Below are 17,558 nucleotides of genomic sequence, written 5' to 3' on the forward strand. Positions count from 1 at the left end.
GTCCCTAAAATGTTTTTTTTTTTTTCAAAATTCTTCAAAAATCCACCTGCCGCTACCACCCGCAATGAAGAAAACACCTGCCGCATACTTAGGAACCCCTCTGGAGTAAATTTTGCTATTTTAGAAGCTTGTCCCCTATTTTTTTTTTTTTTTAACCCCCAAAATTAAAGTTTTTTCGGGCGTTCTGATTTTTTTTTTTTTGAGACACATCACTTTTAGGGGACACTCCCAGGGCTGCAGGCTATATTTTTTAAGCCTGCACCCCTAAACCCCAATTCTGCACATTTTTTCGCCATGTATTACATGGAGAAAACTTATCCCCGATTTTTAACAAAGACTTTTTGCACCGACAAAAAGTATTTGCAATTGAATATGGGGATGATTGAAATAGGCGAAAATGACGTCATCGGCAATAAATTATCGGCGATAATGGACTTTTTGCCTCAAATTTAATATGGACCATTGATGGAAAAGCATAATCGAATAGTTTTTTTTTTGGGGGGGTTTACATGGTGCCTAGACAAGGAGTATAGCTCCGCCCCCGACACCTGCAATGCCACACCCCCCGGTTCTGATTGGTCCACGGGCTAGTTAGTCATAGAACAGGGATGACCATCGGTTGGTGAAACCATGGATGGTCATCCATTGCCAAGCCTTGCGACTGGGTCTGAATCATGCCCTGGGTGCCTTGGGGAACTTGCAGGGTGCCACAGGTTGGTGGGTAAGAACCAAATCAAATTATTTATGGTCCATGTGATTGGTAAAATCAGAGCTGGTGGCTGGAAATCATAAACAACATGGACAAACAGAGGGCCTGATTCAGAGGCGCTCACAAAAAGGCGCTCACAAAAAGTGAGCACTCGCTCTGAATCAGGGCGGGCGCTTGGTTTTTAAGTTGCGGCCTCTTGGCCGCTCGCATAGCTGTACGTTACCACCCACAGCTTATGCGAGAGGCCATGATGATGGTCGCGATGGTCAAGACCATCGCGACCATCGGGTTTGCGACGAGACCCTTGTGGTAGGGTCTCGTGGCCACAAGCCCCAGAGAGATTTTGGCTCTAACAGAGCCGGAAGCTCTCTCACTGACATTACTGGTGATGTCAGTGAGGCCGCCCACAAGCGGCAGGCGTTCGCTTGGGAACGCCTCCGTTTGTGAAGCCACCCCCCGGCCACGCCTACAAAAGGGGTAAAGCTGTCGATTAACATAGGCAGCCTCCCCTTTTGTAGTGAGTCCTGGTGCTTTTTGCGCTCGCTCCGGGGCTCGCACGTGCGCACTGGCCCACCATCGACCCGGTTGCCAGCGCACAGCGCTTGCGACTGGGTCTGAATCAGGCCCAGAATCCCGACCATGCCCAATTGCCCATTACCGCATGAATGAACCTAAGGATGACAGGTAAGCACAAGTTACTTATTAGTGTAATATTTTTTGCTGAGTTTCTCAATAAGAAATTTTTGGATTAGGGGTGCCATGAAAAAAATGCAGATACTCTAGGGCGCCGTGACTCAAAAAAGTATGGGAACCAATTTTATGTGGGGTATTGAAAATGTCAAATCAACAAATAAATAAAATGCAAAAAAAATAGCATGTTATTAAATTGCACAATTTGATTCCATTTAAGAATGCAAACCACACAATAAAGTACCAGAAAATGCCAGGTCTATCACACACTATGTAACAGGTGAGATAGCACAAACTACATGCTTTTAGAACAGTGGTTCCCAAACTTTCTTGAATCACGCACCCTAGGATATCACTATTTGTTTCATGGCACCTTTAGACCAAAGGTTTCTTATTGAAAAATTCTGCACAAATGATTAAATTAAGTAAACTGTGCTTACATGTCATCCTTAGGTTCAGTTATGTGGTGGAGGACAGGGTTGTGATCTTGTTTGTCCACATATTTTATGATCCTGTGTGTAAAACCTATTAAAGTGTTAACATTTAAAAAAAAGTGCCGTGGGGGCCCCTTCCTAAAAGCACAACCAGCACCAGGCTGTGTGTACCAGTCCTGGTTGTGAAAATTTTGGGGAAAAAAGATGTAGGGATCTCCCATATTTTCAACAACCAGCACCAGGCTCAATGAGCCAGTCCTGGTTGTGGAAATACGGGGGACAAAATGAGTAGAAGTCCCCCATATTATCCACAACCAGCACTGGGCTCTTTATAGCTGGGGTGTAATGCCGCAACCATGGCACACGCTTCACAAAGCATTCCGCACCCCACACAAGACAGCCAAGGCTGGGGATCCCTTGGGAGATGTGGACTCCCCAAATAAAAGGGTTCCCCCTCTCCAGGTCACCCAAAGCCTGGACTGAAGCCCGGGACTATCCCTGGCAGTCATGAGCGGTTGGTGCCGAGTTGGTAGTGTAAAAAATAATTAAACTAATATTGTCCTTTACAGGAGAACTAGAGGTCCCAGCAAGCCTCCCTGCATGCTGGTACTTGGAGCACCACAAGTACTAGCATGAGGGGCATTTAGATCACCTGCAAAAGAAATATATAAAAAAAAGACTCACACACCGAAGGTTGTAATATTTTATTACACATACACTCACTCACACTCACCTGCACTCACACTACATACTTACCTTGTCCCTAGCGTCGGTCTGTCCCCTTCTCTAGTTGAATTCACATCGGTACCTGTAAAAAAAACAAAACATACTGACCTATCCCTTGGTTCCGGTCCTCTTTGTTCCCTGTAGGCACCTACGGTCTTCTTAAGATAAAAAACGAGAAGCGCGGACCCACCGGACATAGGGCCTGATTCATTACAGGTAGCTATTGCAGACGGTCGGTTGTTGCGCACTGTGCATGCGTATGCATCGTACTGCAATCGCACAGACTACGCAGACCCATCGCAGAGTGATTGACAGGAAGTGAGCATTTGGGGGTGTTGAAGGGGGGCTGGTCGGCGAAACACAGTCCTGTCAGTATGTTTGAACGCCGTTACAGGGGCATGCATAAATTAGCCACTGCGACGGCATACGCAGCTTGTGTGAGGGGACAATATTACTCGATGTTACCGATGTATATGCAGGATTGCGAGGTTTTATGGATGTGCGAAAGCGCTAGTGGGCGTCTCCATGCTCGCTATGTGGGCGTCTCTATATTGGCTTTGCAACTGCAGTCATTAGCATATTTTTGCAATGGACCTGCGTGTGCGTAATCGCAGCTGCGATCGCAATAGCGATCTGCAATGAATCAGGCCCATAGTACCGTCCTCTAAGGACACGATTTTCAAACAAACTAACTAAGGCTATTTACTGAGTCCAAGGGGCTTATTTATCACTTAATATTTGCGGCATATTCCTCGAAAACACCAGTTTTCAAGGGGTATCCACTTTCAGCTTCGCTGGAATACAGATCGTTGCGTCTTCAGTTGCAGCATTGGTTACACCATAGAAATTTGCACCAGCCCTATGGCAGGTGAAGATTCTCCCTCCATGTATGGCGTCCTATATGAGCGGCTGAGCACCTGCGTACACAATCACTTTCACAGCTGCGCCTGCAACACTCCCATAAAACAACCATAAGATGGACCATCCCCGTACATTGTACATGTACTAAGCCATCTCCTAGTCACCGTCCAGGAACACCCATCACTTTTTGAAGACATTTATGATACCGCGCATCTCGATCGCAACAGCGCCTATGTGCACACACTCTGTGTAACACATGCACCGAAGGAGTTTTTAGGGATTTTAGTGCACTAACATCGGCATTGCATGCAGCTGAGTCAGGCCTTAAATCTCAATCTGTGCACAGAGCAGGCTGAAGTGTGATCATTAAGTGATGTGTACTATGACGCTGCCTGTTAATTATGCACGCCTCTAAAACGGCGTTGAAACACTCAGGCACGCCTGCGTTCACTCCCCCGTTACTACTGCCCTGCCCCTGTTACCACCCACAAACGGCCTCTCCTGTCACTCATTCCACTGGGCTGTCTTTGCTGGGCGAGCGAGCGCTTCCCGATCGCTCAAAGTAGTTCGCGCATGCGCACTGCGATGCATACGCATGTGCAATTGCATAACATCGGCCGCATACGTATGAGCGGCCGCTTGCGAGAGGGCCTGAATCAGGCCCTATGTCCACTGAGGTGGGGTTAGGGGAAGTGATGTGCAGTGAGGTGAGGCAGATGAGGCAGAGCCTTTCCTGTCATACTTAGTTATACTCCAGAGTTTTGACTATAAAAAAAATTATAAGAAAAATGTTACAAAAATATTATAAATATCTTCTTTGTATTAGTCTAATCATTTTTATAGTCAGAACTCTGGAGTAAAAAGTGTATGGCAGGTGAGGCACTGCCTCCCCTATCTACCTTACCACACATCCCTGATCATAACTCACCAAATTTCCAGCACTATATTCTGCTGCACCAGAGGCGTATTTATAATGGGTGTAGGGTGTGCGGGGCACATGGGCCCACACCGCACACCCTGCACCCATAAAACTTACCTCTCCGGAGTCCCACGTCGACTCCGGTGTCTCCGTCTGTAAAAACTGCTGGAAAATGGCCGCTGAGGCCATTTTCCCATCGTTTGTGTATGATCTGTACATGCGCTATAGACTCTATAAGTCTATAAGTGCGGCGCTGGCCACACACCGCTCAGTGCGCAGCTGGCCGCTAGATGGATAGGAGGGGGCCCGTGTCAGAGGGGCCCCCTCCTCTCTAGAAACACCCCTGTGCTGCACCCAGTGGCGGGCTGGGCCAGGGGGCAGGGTGCCATGTGACACAGGCTGCACTGCGTGTGTAGCACTGAACGGACGGAATTCGGTTAGCACTACACTGACTAACACACAGCCGCCGGCTCCGGCAGCTGTGTGTTTGTTTTGATCAGCAGCCAATGAGAGTCTGACAGACTCTCATTAGCTGTTGTTGCGCCCACTGCAGGAGCTGCTCCATCTTCCGGCTCCCGCAGTGGGTAATGGGAGAGGCGTCATGACGTCATATGACGTCTCTCCCATAATGCAGAGTGGGCCGACCCGGGAGGACAGACGGATGGCTGTGACAGGAGCGGGGATTCAGGTAAGTGGTTTTTTTAAATATTTTTATTACATATGTCTACTGGGGGGGACTGGCACTACAAGGGGGAGACCACTACTGGGGGCACTACAAAGGGGGGGACTACTACTACTGGGGGCACTACAAGGGGGGGACTACTACTACTGGGGCACTACAAGGGGGGGACTATTGCTACTGGGGACTACTACTACTGGGGGCACTACAAGGGGGGGACTACTGCTACTGGGGCACTACAAGGGGAGGACAACTACTACTGGGGACTACTACTACTGGGGGCACTACAAGGAGAGGACTACTACTACTGGGAGCTCTACAAGGTGGGGCTACTACTACTGGGGGCACTACAAGGGGGGGACTACTACTACTAGGGGCACTACACGGGGAGGGGACTACTACTACTAGTGGCACTACAACGGGGGGACTACTACTAGGGGCACTACAAGGGATGGGGACTACTACTAGGAGCACTGCATAGGGGGGAGGGGACTACTACTAGGGGCACTGCATAGGGTTGAGGGACTACTACTAGGGGCACTGCATAGGGGGGAGGGGACTACCACTCTGCGCACTGCATCGGGGGACCGCTACTATATAAAGGGCAATACTGGAGGTACTGCATAAGGGGGAGACTACAACTGGGGCCACTATTTAAGAGGCACTGCATAAGGGTTACCACTATTGGGGGCACTGCATGGGGGGTGGACTGCTACTGGGGGCACTATATAAGGGGCACTGCATAGGGGGTACCACTACTGGGGGCACTATATAAGGGGCTTACTACTGGGGGCACAAAGGGCACTGCATAGGGGGGATCACTACTGGGGGCACTACTGGAGGCCTGCATAAGGGGGTCCTCTCCTGGGGCACAGGGTGGCACTGCATATGGGCACTACGACAGGGGTCTGCCCCTAATCTTTATTTTTACTTTACATTAATCCCATATGGACCCGCCTCCTCCCTGGAAAACTTGAGGGAGGGTAGGGGGTCTTGCACCGTAGCACGCACATTCTTCGGGCACCCTGGCTACACGCTACTCCTCTGCCAGGGCCGCCTGCATGCATTTGCCCCCAGGTTAAAAGTTGCCAGCCAACCCCTGGCTGCACCTTTGTATAATGCCCACATGAAAATCTATAAATCTGGCTCTGATACTAACCAGAGCCTCCCCAGCCATTTACCTCACCGCACGTCACTGGTTAGGGGATAATAAGTGGGGGAAGAGATCAAAAGCTAAATTCGTACTGGGATGATACAGGGGTTTGTTAGACACACCCCCTATGATTGTTTTTGGTAGAAAATATTATTATAAACAATTTTAAAAACAATTGGCATAGTGGTCAATGTTACTGCCTCACAGACCTGAGGTCATGAGTTAAATTCCTGACAAATGCACTGTCTGTGCAGGGTTTGTATGTTCTTCCCATGCTTGCATGTGTTTCTTCCTACTTTTCAAAAACATTCTAGTAGGTTAATTGGCTTCTGAGTGCTGAAGCAGAGCAATGCGCCATGTCGAGAGGGCAGGGCCAACAGCACCAGCGTAGGGTTGGCCATTGGTGTGGTTACAAGCGATGGTTCTCATCGATAGCGATATAGCAAGTGGCCATCGATGGTTACCAACTATGCAATGGATGACCATCAATGGTTTCACCCAAAAAATTATCATCCTTGTTCTTTGATTGACTGGCCAGTGGGACAATCAGAACCTGGGGGCAGGGCTATGAACTGTGTCCCGACACCTTGTAAACAAAAAACAACAGCATTTGGTTTATGCTGTGCAATTGATGGAGGGAAACCATCTGGTTATCCCCCATTGATGGTAAAAGCATTCAACATCGGCCATACACCATCGATTATTATGAATCATTGGTGGTCCATCTTTAGTCATTGGTGTTGCTGCTCCTCAGCAGATTCTTTTGTCAATGTGACACATCCAGCGCCCCCTCACCCACAACTCTGTCTCCTCCATGGCATGCCTATATTCTGTGTGCAACTGCGCGTGTATATGCTTGCGAAATTCTACATTGCTGTGTCAGCGGATGTGACCGGGGGGGGGCACCAAATTATAACTTGCCTCTGGGCGTCTGGGGTGAACTTATGCCTCTGGTACAGGCTGCTTGCCTGTAGCACCCGTAAGACACTCGATGCAGCTCTGCAGCAGATACTGGAAGGTACCTTTAGGAAGCTACTGTGCCGCCCCCAGTGCCCAGCGACTTAAGCGGTGACACAGCTTGCACACCACTAGTTACGGCCATGCTTCTGACAATGGCCCGCATTCAATTAGGACGCGAAAAGTCCGTGCTGGACTTTTCACTCCACATCGGAGCTTTTCTGGGGATAAAGTATCGGGCACGTGCCCGCTTTATCCCTGTATTCAATTTAAAATGGGCGAAAATGGGTCCCGGCGAATTGGGATCTACGAAAAAAACTTGAATTTTCCGGAAATAATTGTAGGACCCCCCTAAAGATGTCCAGACATGGGGGATCACTATGGGTACTCACGTTTTTGCCTGCAGAAGAAAGTTGGGTTTTTAAATAGCTGCGGCAGGTGTTTTTTTCCCGACATTGAAGAAGTGTTGCAAAAGAGCACAGGGTTTTTTTTTCGTTTTTTTAAGTGGTCCCATCAAATTTGGGGTACATGAAAATGGGTACTAGCATATTTTTAAGTCCCTAAAGTCAAGCCTTTTTTTTTTTCACCCAAAATTTTTAATGCATTTTTTTGGGGTGTACCTATTTAAAAAAAAAAAACTTTCTTTGACACAGTTTATTTTTAAATGTCAATCCCAGTGCCAGTTAAGTATAAAGTGGCCATGAAGAAATTAACAAAATTGGAACATTGTATTCCCTATCCGCTTATCGATGAGAGAGGCAGCATTTGCCCAGGTTACCGCTAGAGGGCGCTAAGCAGTAGCCGGTATCATGCGTCTATATGCAAGAGAGAGAAACACCCACTTCCATTATTCTCCACCTAAGGCGAGAGGTGGGGACTGGGAGACACTGGTCACAGCTGTCGCAGGATCCCAAAGCCTCACACATTTCCCTGCTGCCAGGAACAGGACTCCACACAGCAGAGAGGGAGACTGAAAGCAGCCAAGATGGTCTGTGGTGGCTTCACCTGCTCCAAGAACTCCCTGTGCGTCCTAAACCTGCTGTATATTGTGAGTACTGGTGCAGCCTCTCCCTGCAGCAAGGCTGGGCTGCTCACCTGCTGGGGCTACTGATCAGGCTTATTGAGCATGGGCTCTATAGGGGGAGTGGGGGCTGCTTCCATGCTCTGCACCTGCCATGGTCCCATTCATCAGCTGCTGGGGACAGTGCCAGCCCGGATTGGGTTGCAGCAGTAGCAGGAAGGCTGGGTTCAGTCTCCTACTGGAAGAACAGGATCTTCTCACCACACTGGTATCTGTAGATCTGGAGCTTGGATACTGGAGATGGGGGCTCGGGTGACCCTTCTCATTTCCCAGCAGCTCTTTAATGACTTTAGGTTTCATCATATGGGAAATACTAAGTGGGCTCTACCATTAGATTGCGCTGCATACTGCAGAGTCCCACAAAGTAATATTGTGCTATTTATAGTGTGTGTATATATCTATATCTCATCTATTTTCATTGTGTTCATGTATCTGTGTAGTCCCCAAATAGCAACATCTTCCTGCAAGTGCTTTGCTGTGGATGGCATCATGGCAGGTTAAATATTGGACTTGTCTCATAGGGTCCTTTACTGGACACATTGTATCAGCTGATCGTTATAAATCATATGGACTTGTTTATTTTTTTTCTCTCTCTTCATTTTGGATACAGATATCATAGGGTTAATTTAAAGGTACCCGTGAAATAAAATAGCAGAGTAGTGATAATGAATAAGATGGGGCCCATGTGCCAGGCTGCAGTACAGCTTAGTATTAGGTACTAACGGTTAATATATCACACTTACTGTATATGGCTGCACTGCTATGAATTATAGTTCGTGTATATGGTATTTGTGATGTCATATTTAAAGGGGAAACATCTAAATAGAATCAGGATGTTGACGGCAAACAAAGGACTTTAATGGTTTGGGAAATGCTTGTGCCGATCCCAGACTTGTCCTGTCCTTTTACTGTTCCATTTACATCTACTGGAAGTACATTAATGGACCTACTGCCTCCAGGTACAGTATATCAAATGGGCCATGGTTTCTGTTCTCCCATTTATAAATACCGATCTGACCTAATACACTCTGGTGGTATTTAATGGAAAGTAAACTGCCCTATTATTATTATTATTATTATGAATATTATTATATAATGTGCTTTGGAGTGACAGCTGCGGCTGGCATTTCAGTGCTTCAAGTGTATCTGGTCAATCCCTTGATTGCGAGATAATTTCTCCATCGATGCTTGTCACTGAAGGGTTCTGTGATGTCATTAAAGGGTTGTGTGATGTCACTGAATACAACATTTATTTGAACTATTTTTTTTAATCAAATCTGTTTTGGAATTTATACCAATCTTGTTGGCTCGGTGATCCTTAATGTACAGTGGGTTCCTTTTTACAGATTTATTTTACTTTTACCAGTATGGACACTGGGAATCGCTTGGTTACTTTCTATTATGTGTGGCTGGAAATGATGTCATGAGATGTAATGATGTCATGCAAAGAAGAGGTTCTGGTATTCTTTAAAGTTACTAATCCTCCTGGTTGGCTTACTGGTCCCCCCCAGCAAATGACAAAGTGCATGGTTACGTTATGTGCTCGCATGGCTACTTTGTTTCTTGGGAGGTGCCACGACATACAGTGGGGCAAAAAAGTATTTGGACAGCCACCGATTGTGTAAGTTGTTGCACTTTAAAAGATGAGAGAGGTCTGTAATTTCCATCATAGGTACACTTCAACTGTGAGAGACAGAATCAGAACAAAAAAATCCGGAAATCACATTGTTTTGACTTTTAAACAATTTATTTGTATATTCTTGCGGGAAAAAAAATATTTGGACAATCAAAAAGTTTTACTCAATACTTTGTAAAGTAACCTCGGTTGGTAATTACAGAGGTCAAAAGTTTCCTGTAGTTCTTGACCAGGTTTCCACACACTGCAGCAGGTATTTTGGCCCACTCTTCAATGCAGATCTTCTCTAGATGTGTCATGTTTTGGGGCTGTCACCGGGCAACACAGACTTTCAACTCCCTCCACAGATTTTCTATTGGGTTGAGGTCTGGAGACTGGCTAGGCCCATCCAGGACCTTGAAATGCTTCTTACGGAGCCACTCCTTAGTTGCCCGGGCGGTGTGTTTGGGGTCATTGTCATGCTGGAAGACCTAGCCACGTTGCATCTTCAATGCTCTTACTGAGGGAAGGAGGGTTTTGCCCAAAATGTCACAATACATTGCCCCATTCATCCTCTCCGTAATATGGATCAGTCGTCCTGTCCCCTTTGCAGAAAAGCATCCCCAAAGCATGATGTTTCCACCCCCATGCTTCACAGTGGGTATGGTGTTTTGGGATGCCACTCCTCATTCTTCTCCCTCCAAACACGGTGTGTGGAGTTTATACCAAAAAGTTCTATTTTGGTCTTATTTAACCGCAAGACATTCTCCCAATCCTCCTCTGGATCATCAAGATGGTCAAAGGCACACTTTAGACGGGCCTGGACATGTGCTGACTTAAGCAGGGGGACCTTTCGGGCGCTGCAGGATTTGAATCCATGACAATGTAGTGTGTTACTAATGGTAACCTTTGTGACTGTGGTCCCAGCTCTCTTGAGTTCATTGACCAGGTCCCCCCGTGTAGTTCTGGGCTGATCCCTCACCGTTCTCAAGATCATTGATACCCCACAAGGTGAGATCTTGCATGGAGCCCCTGGTTGAGGGAGATTGTCAGTGATCTTGTATTTCTTCCATTTTTGAATAATTGCGCCAACAGTTGATCTCTTCTCACCAAGCTGCTTGCCTATTGTCGAGTAGCTCATCCCAGCCTTGTGCAGGTCTACAATTTTGTCCCTGGTGTCCTTAGACAGTTCTCTGGTCTTAGCCATGGTGGAGAGGTTGCAGTCTGACTGTTTGAGGGTGTGGACAGGTTTCTTTTATACAGTTAACCAGTTCAAACAGGTTCCATTAATACAGGTAACGAGTGGAGGATAGATGAGCTTCCTAAAGAAGAAGTAACAGGTCTGTGAAAGCCAGAATTCTTGCTGGTTGGTAGGTGTCCAAATATTTATTTTCCGCAAGAATATACAAATAAATTGTTTAAAAATCATACAATGTGATTTCCAGGATTTTTTTGTTCTGGTTCTGTCTCTCACAGTTGAAGTGTACCTAGGATGGAAATTACAGACCTCTCTCATCTTTTAAAGTGCAACAACTTGCACAATCGGTGGCTGTCCAAATATTTTTTTGCCCCACTAAGTGCAGATAGGTGGGAAAATTTGAGGAGGTTTATTTCACTGTTCAGAGCAGACTGAGGGGAGAGTTATCAAAGCTGTGTTTGAAAAATTACAGGAGCTGATTGGTTTGTACTTTATCTCTCTCCACTTTATTTCTCGACAAACTTTAATAAATCTACCCCTAAGAAATGCAGCATAATGGTCCAAATTAGGTCCGAGTAAAATAAGCTAAAACGCAGGCGTGTTGCGACCGTTTCCAGGGCGTGTCATAGCATGCGGTTGCGATCCCGTCCGCAGTAAAAATGGCTCCGGTGCCTCGGGTCCTGTTGCCAATCTGCACGACTATAGGGTTACTCAGATGGCTGATTATCGAATGACCTGCGTCCGAGGTTGCGTCTTTGTACGCAGTTGCTTGAATTGTGTAGCGTCTCAATGCAAATCCTGGGACACTTGTCACATGTTTTTGCAGAGCCGCTGTGTACAAATTTGCAACTGCGGTGGCATTAGCGTTCCGCTCTGATTCACACCCTTAATCTTAATGTATCTTCTTATCATTTATATTACACAAGCTCAGACCGCCCACTTCCTCCACCTGGCTCCATTAGCCTGTGTGATGTGGCGCTATGCCCCTAGCCGTGTTGTGAATGCCCTATATGACAGGAGTCAGCTCTGTGACACACTTATCTGTGTGTGGCATTTTTCATTCATATGGGCAGGGGTGCAGGGGGCGGGCACAAAGTCCCAGGTTTGCCATAGAGGCACAAGTGTAGCCTGCCTCCCTCCCTTCACTGGTGCTGGCGCACAGCATCTATGGATGGGGCTTCGAGTGTCCCAACCGGCGAAAGGACATGTGCGCCTGAAAGGGTCGTGACCATGAGAAAAGGGGGGTGTCTTTAAGATGTGCCCCCCTTTTCATCACTCTTTAGGGCGTGCCCAGCACTTACGGACATGCTGGGCTGCCCCCAAGCTCTCCCCTCTCTGTAAATAGATGCCATGCACATGACATCAATTCTCTGGCGGTGAGCGCTGCGCTACAATGTTGTTTTAGCGGGGCGCCGCCAAAAGGAGAGAGTGCTTTCTGCTTTTTTTAAATCGGGCAGGGCGCGGCGTCCCACTAAACCGCCTAGCGGGAATGCTACTTTTATAAATTTATTGTATTTAGTACTTTTTTGTTATGAATCTTCTACTTTGTAGTATTTTTTGGGTGGCTTCTTTTATTTATTTATTTTTTAAACCTACACCGGTGTCGCTGGTGTTTTGCCTCGATCGAGGCTTAGTCGGAGACTAAAACCATTTCAAGTATGGCAACATATGAACAAGTAGAAACGATAGTCAGACCTATATGAGCTTCTCTAATAAAACACTCCACTTTAATTAAACTTTGTAATGTATGTAAGCAGGGAAACCTTTCATTTCCAGTTCTCATACAGGGAAATATAATGACATTATCTATAAGTGTGCGGTATAACTAGTCAATAGTCAGAATGTCGAACCCAGAATATTGACAGGTTCTGAATGTAGACAGTGCGGACATGGGCCCTCATTCAGAGCCGTTCGCTATTTGCGTTCGTTCGTTCAAAAACAAGGGGTGGCTATGCAAATGATCCGTTCGCACATTGCAGTCTGTTCACACCTCTAAGTCTGAACGAGCGAGCAAAACATACGCTCGTTTATTTGATAAAAACGCCCCCTGGCCGCTCGCACCATACGTCATGTCCGCTATTTATTAGATTAATCGAGTACATCGAACAGGATATGAACTGCTCGCTATTCTTGTGGTTGGTTTTTTAAAGCGCTATTTTGCGAGCAGTTCTGAGTTTAAAAAAACCAAGTGACGTGGTCATTGACGCTGCTGTATTAATTATGCACACCCATAAAACGCCCGTTTTGACCTTTAAGCACGCCTGCGATCGGATCTCCACTCCCCGTTTTCAAGCCCCTTCCCCTGTTACCACCCACATACGCCTCATTCTGTCACTCAAAATAGCAGGCACTCGCTATATTGCGTACAAATGATTTTCGGCCGCACTGACTGGTTCGCACATGCGTACTAAAAACCGTACGCATGCGCAGATGTGCGAACATCGCTCGGAACGAGCGTACTGTCGCTAGCGAGTGGCTCTGAATGAGGGCCATGGACTGTAGGTTGATATACACTTAGGTCAACATGGTTAAAATGTCAACACATTCAGAATGTCGACATTTAACTTGTCGACTCCAAAATGTCAACATAATTTTTGCTTATTTTAGCCTTACCCTAAAAATCGTTAACCCCCCCCCCTAATGTCGTTATTCTGATGTCTCAGCATGTTGACATATTAACAATGTTGACCTGTGTGTGTGGCAACATTGGTTATTGACTTAACGTTCATGTTGACATGCTGAATGTCGACCACCTGACCGGATACCATCTGTAAAGTTAAGATGCATGAAGTCCCTTTGGACAATTCTGATTTTTATTAATTGATATATTAACACCAGTCCTGTCATCCAAAGATAAACAATTAACATTATTATTATTTATTTATATGGCGCCACAAGTGTTCCACAGCGCCTTACAAGTACATAAACAGGTTGATTTACAGTGACTTACAGTACAGTACAATAAAATACAGGACATGGATAATATACATTGCTACATTTGTGACCATAACACCCAGATAAGCAACAATGCAAACCAACCAAGTGTTAGGTGCCCTAGTAGAGAGTAAAGTTGCGTACACACACAATGATTTTTTGAACGATTTAATTATAACGACGTCGTTATCGTTCAATCGTTTAAAAAAATCGTTGTTTTTTTTTAGCCTGAACGATTATCGTTCATGCGCGTTCACTTTTGTAGTTTGTAGTTTGTCGTCCATTCTGACTGAACAACTTAACGATTTTCATTAAGGGAAAATCGTTTGTAGTTCAAAAAAATCGTTTATTTAATTTAGTAATTGAACGATTTTAGTTAACGATTTTCGTTCATTTTTCCCTTGAAAAAGTGAACGAAAATCGTTTTCTAAAATCGTTCATTTATAAAATCGTTTGTGTGTGTGTGTGTATATGCAGCTTTAGATGTAGATGAAAGTAGAGTAAGGAGAAGCACAAGAGGGTAGAGGGCCCTGCTCATGAGCTTACATTCTAAAGGGATACTATGGCGTGTGCCCTTACCTATAATGTCATTATTTTTTATTCAGAGGTTAATACATCGTGGAGCTGTGACTCAGAGCAGGTGACGTTTGCTGTTAAGGAGGAAGGGTCTATAACGCTTTGCTCTGCATTAGTCACACAGGTCTTGTTGGCTACGGATTCTGTTCCCGCTACAGAGTAAGCAGAGCTACAACGCTGCTGATTCATCTCTTTAGGCAACAGGTGATCTCTGGAGAAATGTGCAGCGCAAGGTCTCGTAAATCCTGCAAGATGGAAATCCGGTCCGTCCTGTCTGGCTGCATTGCTGCAATAACTGCTGTAATAAAACACATTGTCACCAATTTGCTTTGCAGGAAGCGCACATTTTATATTCTAAGATCTCTCTTCTGGGCTTATTTAAAAACCGGAGGGGAAAAAGCATAAAATGTGCTGTGACTTGTAGCTAATCGGATATTACCATTGATCAATCTGGTGCAAGTTACACCGGTTACAGCAAATATAGGCCCTCATTCAGAGCCGTACGCTCTGAGCAGAGCGCACGCTCTGAATGAGGGCCGTCCTCCATAACTATGGAGCGTCCTCCTGGACGATCGTATAGCTGTGGGTCACCACCCACAGCCTATACGAGCGTGCAGTTTGATGGCCGCGATGGTCTTGACCATCGCGACCATCGAAACTGCGAGCCGGAGCCTGCGGTTGAGGTTATCAACCACAAGGCCCGGAGTGATTTTGGCTCTATCAGAGCCAAAATCACTCCCACTGACATCACTAGTGATGTCAGTGGGCCGGCTTCTGACGGTAGGCGTTCCCTTAGGAACGCCCCCGTCAGGGAGACACGCCCCCGGCACGCCCACCAAAGCGGGCGTGCTGTCAATCAACATCGACAGCATGCCCCCTTTGATCAGACACAACGAGTCTGGCGCATGCGCACGACGGAGCTCCCTCCGTCGTGCGCATGCTCAGTGCAGAACATCGACCCACTTGCGAGCGGACAGCCGCTCGCGAGTGGGTCTGAATCAGGCCCATAGTTAGTTAGAATGCGCTACACGGCTTTTTAATCTTTTTTTCATTGCAAGATGTGAAGTGTCTGGGGTAACTCTCCCAGACACTGAATAAGTGGGTGAGATCCTCAGCTGTGTTTGACCTAGGCCAGAGCACCCTTTTAAATTCCGTCTTGACCTCCTACTTGTGTGGGATGTCCCCAGATTATTATTTATTTGAATCTTTGGAATGTTCACAGCTGCACAGAGCATTTCAGCAGATGAGTGTGAATATTCAGTGGAATGCAGTGACCTGGCTACTTGTGTGATTGTGTAAATCTACCCACAAGCTCTCCTATTAGCTTCAGAGCTGGGCGGCAGGATCCTGATCAAATTTTCCTATACACACAAATGATTCCCAGCTTGGCTAGGACCATAACAAGATGACTACACACATAGGACCTCATTCAGGCCCGGTCGCAAGCGCTGAGCGCTCGCAACCGGGTCGATGTTTAGGCCCTGCGCACGCCCCGGAGCGAGAGAGCGATTAGGTTAGTGTACACTTACCTTAGACGATCGGGATTTCCTCCTCTGCCGGCTTCCTGGTGTCGGGATTCCAAACGCCGGCCAGGCGACCACCGGTAATTCGTATGTATTCCTTGCTAGGACCCTCTGCCGGTGAGAGAGAGACAACCATCACAGAGGTGCAGGGCTTTCACAGGGGCACCTAACAGAGCCCCGGATTGTAAATTATAGGGCTGCTTAAATGCGTACCGCTGTAGTAAATGACGATACGGTTTGTAAAGCCGGGTACTCACCTAGGCGACCTAACAACGTGTCGGTGCGATGTGACGACCTATAACAACGCTGTACAAGCTGCACAGTCCGATAATGGTGCAATATATTGTTACATGTCTGATGTAACTATACCGCATTGTTCCATCTGATGTGCAGCACATTCGATGGGAAGATGAAACCTCCCAGGTCATCGTACAATAAATTGGGTGGTTTTCAAGGCACACACTATACGATGGCTGTTCTGATCCGTCGCGGACGATATATGGTATAGTGTGTACACAGCTTTAGTTAGCCCTGACACTTAATAGAGACCATTTTCAAATAGATAGTTTGCGTCTGCTTTGTGGATGCTTACTATTAAACTGTTACATAGAAGTGTATGGGGCACAGTACTCGATAGTATCAGTATTTCAGTCCCAAGTGCACTCTTAATCATCTCTTGTATCAATCTTTCTCACAAAATGGCTTCCACTATCTTTTGGGCTTTATTCATTATTTTAATTATCAGTATTCAAACAGACCCCGATAAGAAACATTCCAACTTGACGCAAGCATCGGAGCAATTTATCATTGCCCTGGCGCAGAGATAGCTGATCTGAAAATCAGGGGTCTCCCTGAATGTGTTCCCTGCTTCTTTTGGGGCAGTGAAACTAGTGCGCCTGAGTGACCTACAGGTCACATGTGCACAAACGCCCCGGTGTCCGGCGGAGGAAGCTGGACTGGGCCGGATTCCTCTTCGCAACACTGACTCCTTCCCTTAGGGAAAGAGCGGTAGCCGGAGCAAACTCCATCTGAAGATGGCGAATGTTCCCGCAGTTGAGCTCCAAATGATGAATTCTGTCCCCATATTAGTGTATGGGGACAGCGAGCCATTCCAGGAGAGGAAGGTAAGCAGGACATATCTGTGATATTAGTGTATGGGGACAGCGGGACATTCCGGGAGAGGAAGGTAAGCAGGAGATATCTGTGATACTAGTGTATGGGGACAGCGGGACATTCCGGGAGAGGAAGGTAAGCAGGAGATATCTGTGATATTAGTGTATGGGGAGAGTGGGCCATTCCGGGAGAGGAAGGTAAGCAGGAGATATCTGTGATACTAGTGTATGGGGACAGCGGGACATTCCGGGAGAGGAAGGTAAGCAGGAGATATCTGTGATATTAGTGTATGGGGAGAGTGGGCCATTCCGGGAGAGGAAGGTAAGCAGGAGATATCTGTGATATTAGTGTATGGGGAGAGTGGGCCATTCCGGGAGAGGAAGGTAAGCA

General features: G+C 46.6%; 1 protein-coding gene across 2 annotated transcripts in view; it reads left to right on the forward strand.

The window, feature by feature from the left end:
* Positions 1-7,963: 7,963 nt before the first annotated feature.
* Positions 7,964-17,558, forward strand: part of TSPAN13 (tetraspanin 13) — a 37,825-nt gene continuing 28,230 nt past the window's right edge. For both annotated transcript variants that reach the window (XM_088453089.1, XM_088453090.1), the window contains exon 1: positions 7,964-8,176. In XM_088453089.1, the coding sequence (XP_088309215.1) occupies positions 8,114-8,176 (63 nt within the window). In that variant the 5' untranslated portion in view covers positions 7,964-8,113. The remainder of the gene's footprint in view (positions 8,177-17,558) is intronic.

The sequence above is a fragment of the Taudactylus pleione genome, unplaced genomic scaffold (assembly GCF_031769625.1).
Source record: "Taudactylus pleione unplaced genomic scaffold, aTauple2 ptg000571l, whole genome shotgun sequence".
Lineage (NCBI taxonomy): Eukaryota > Metazoa > Chordata > Amphibia > Anura > Myobatrachidae > Taudactylus > Taudactylus pleione.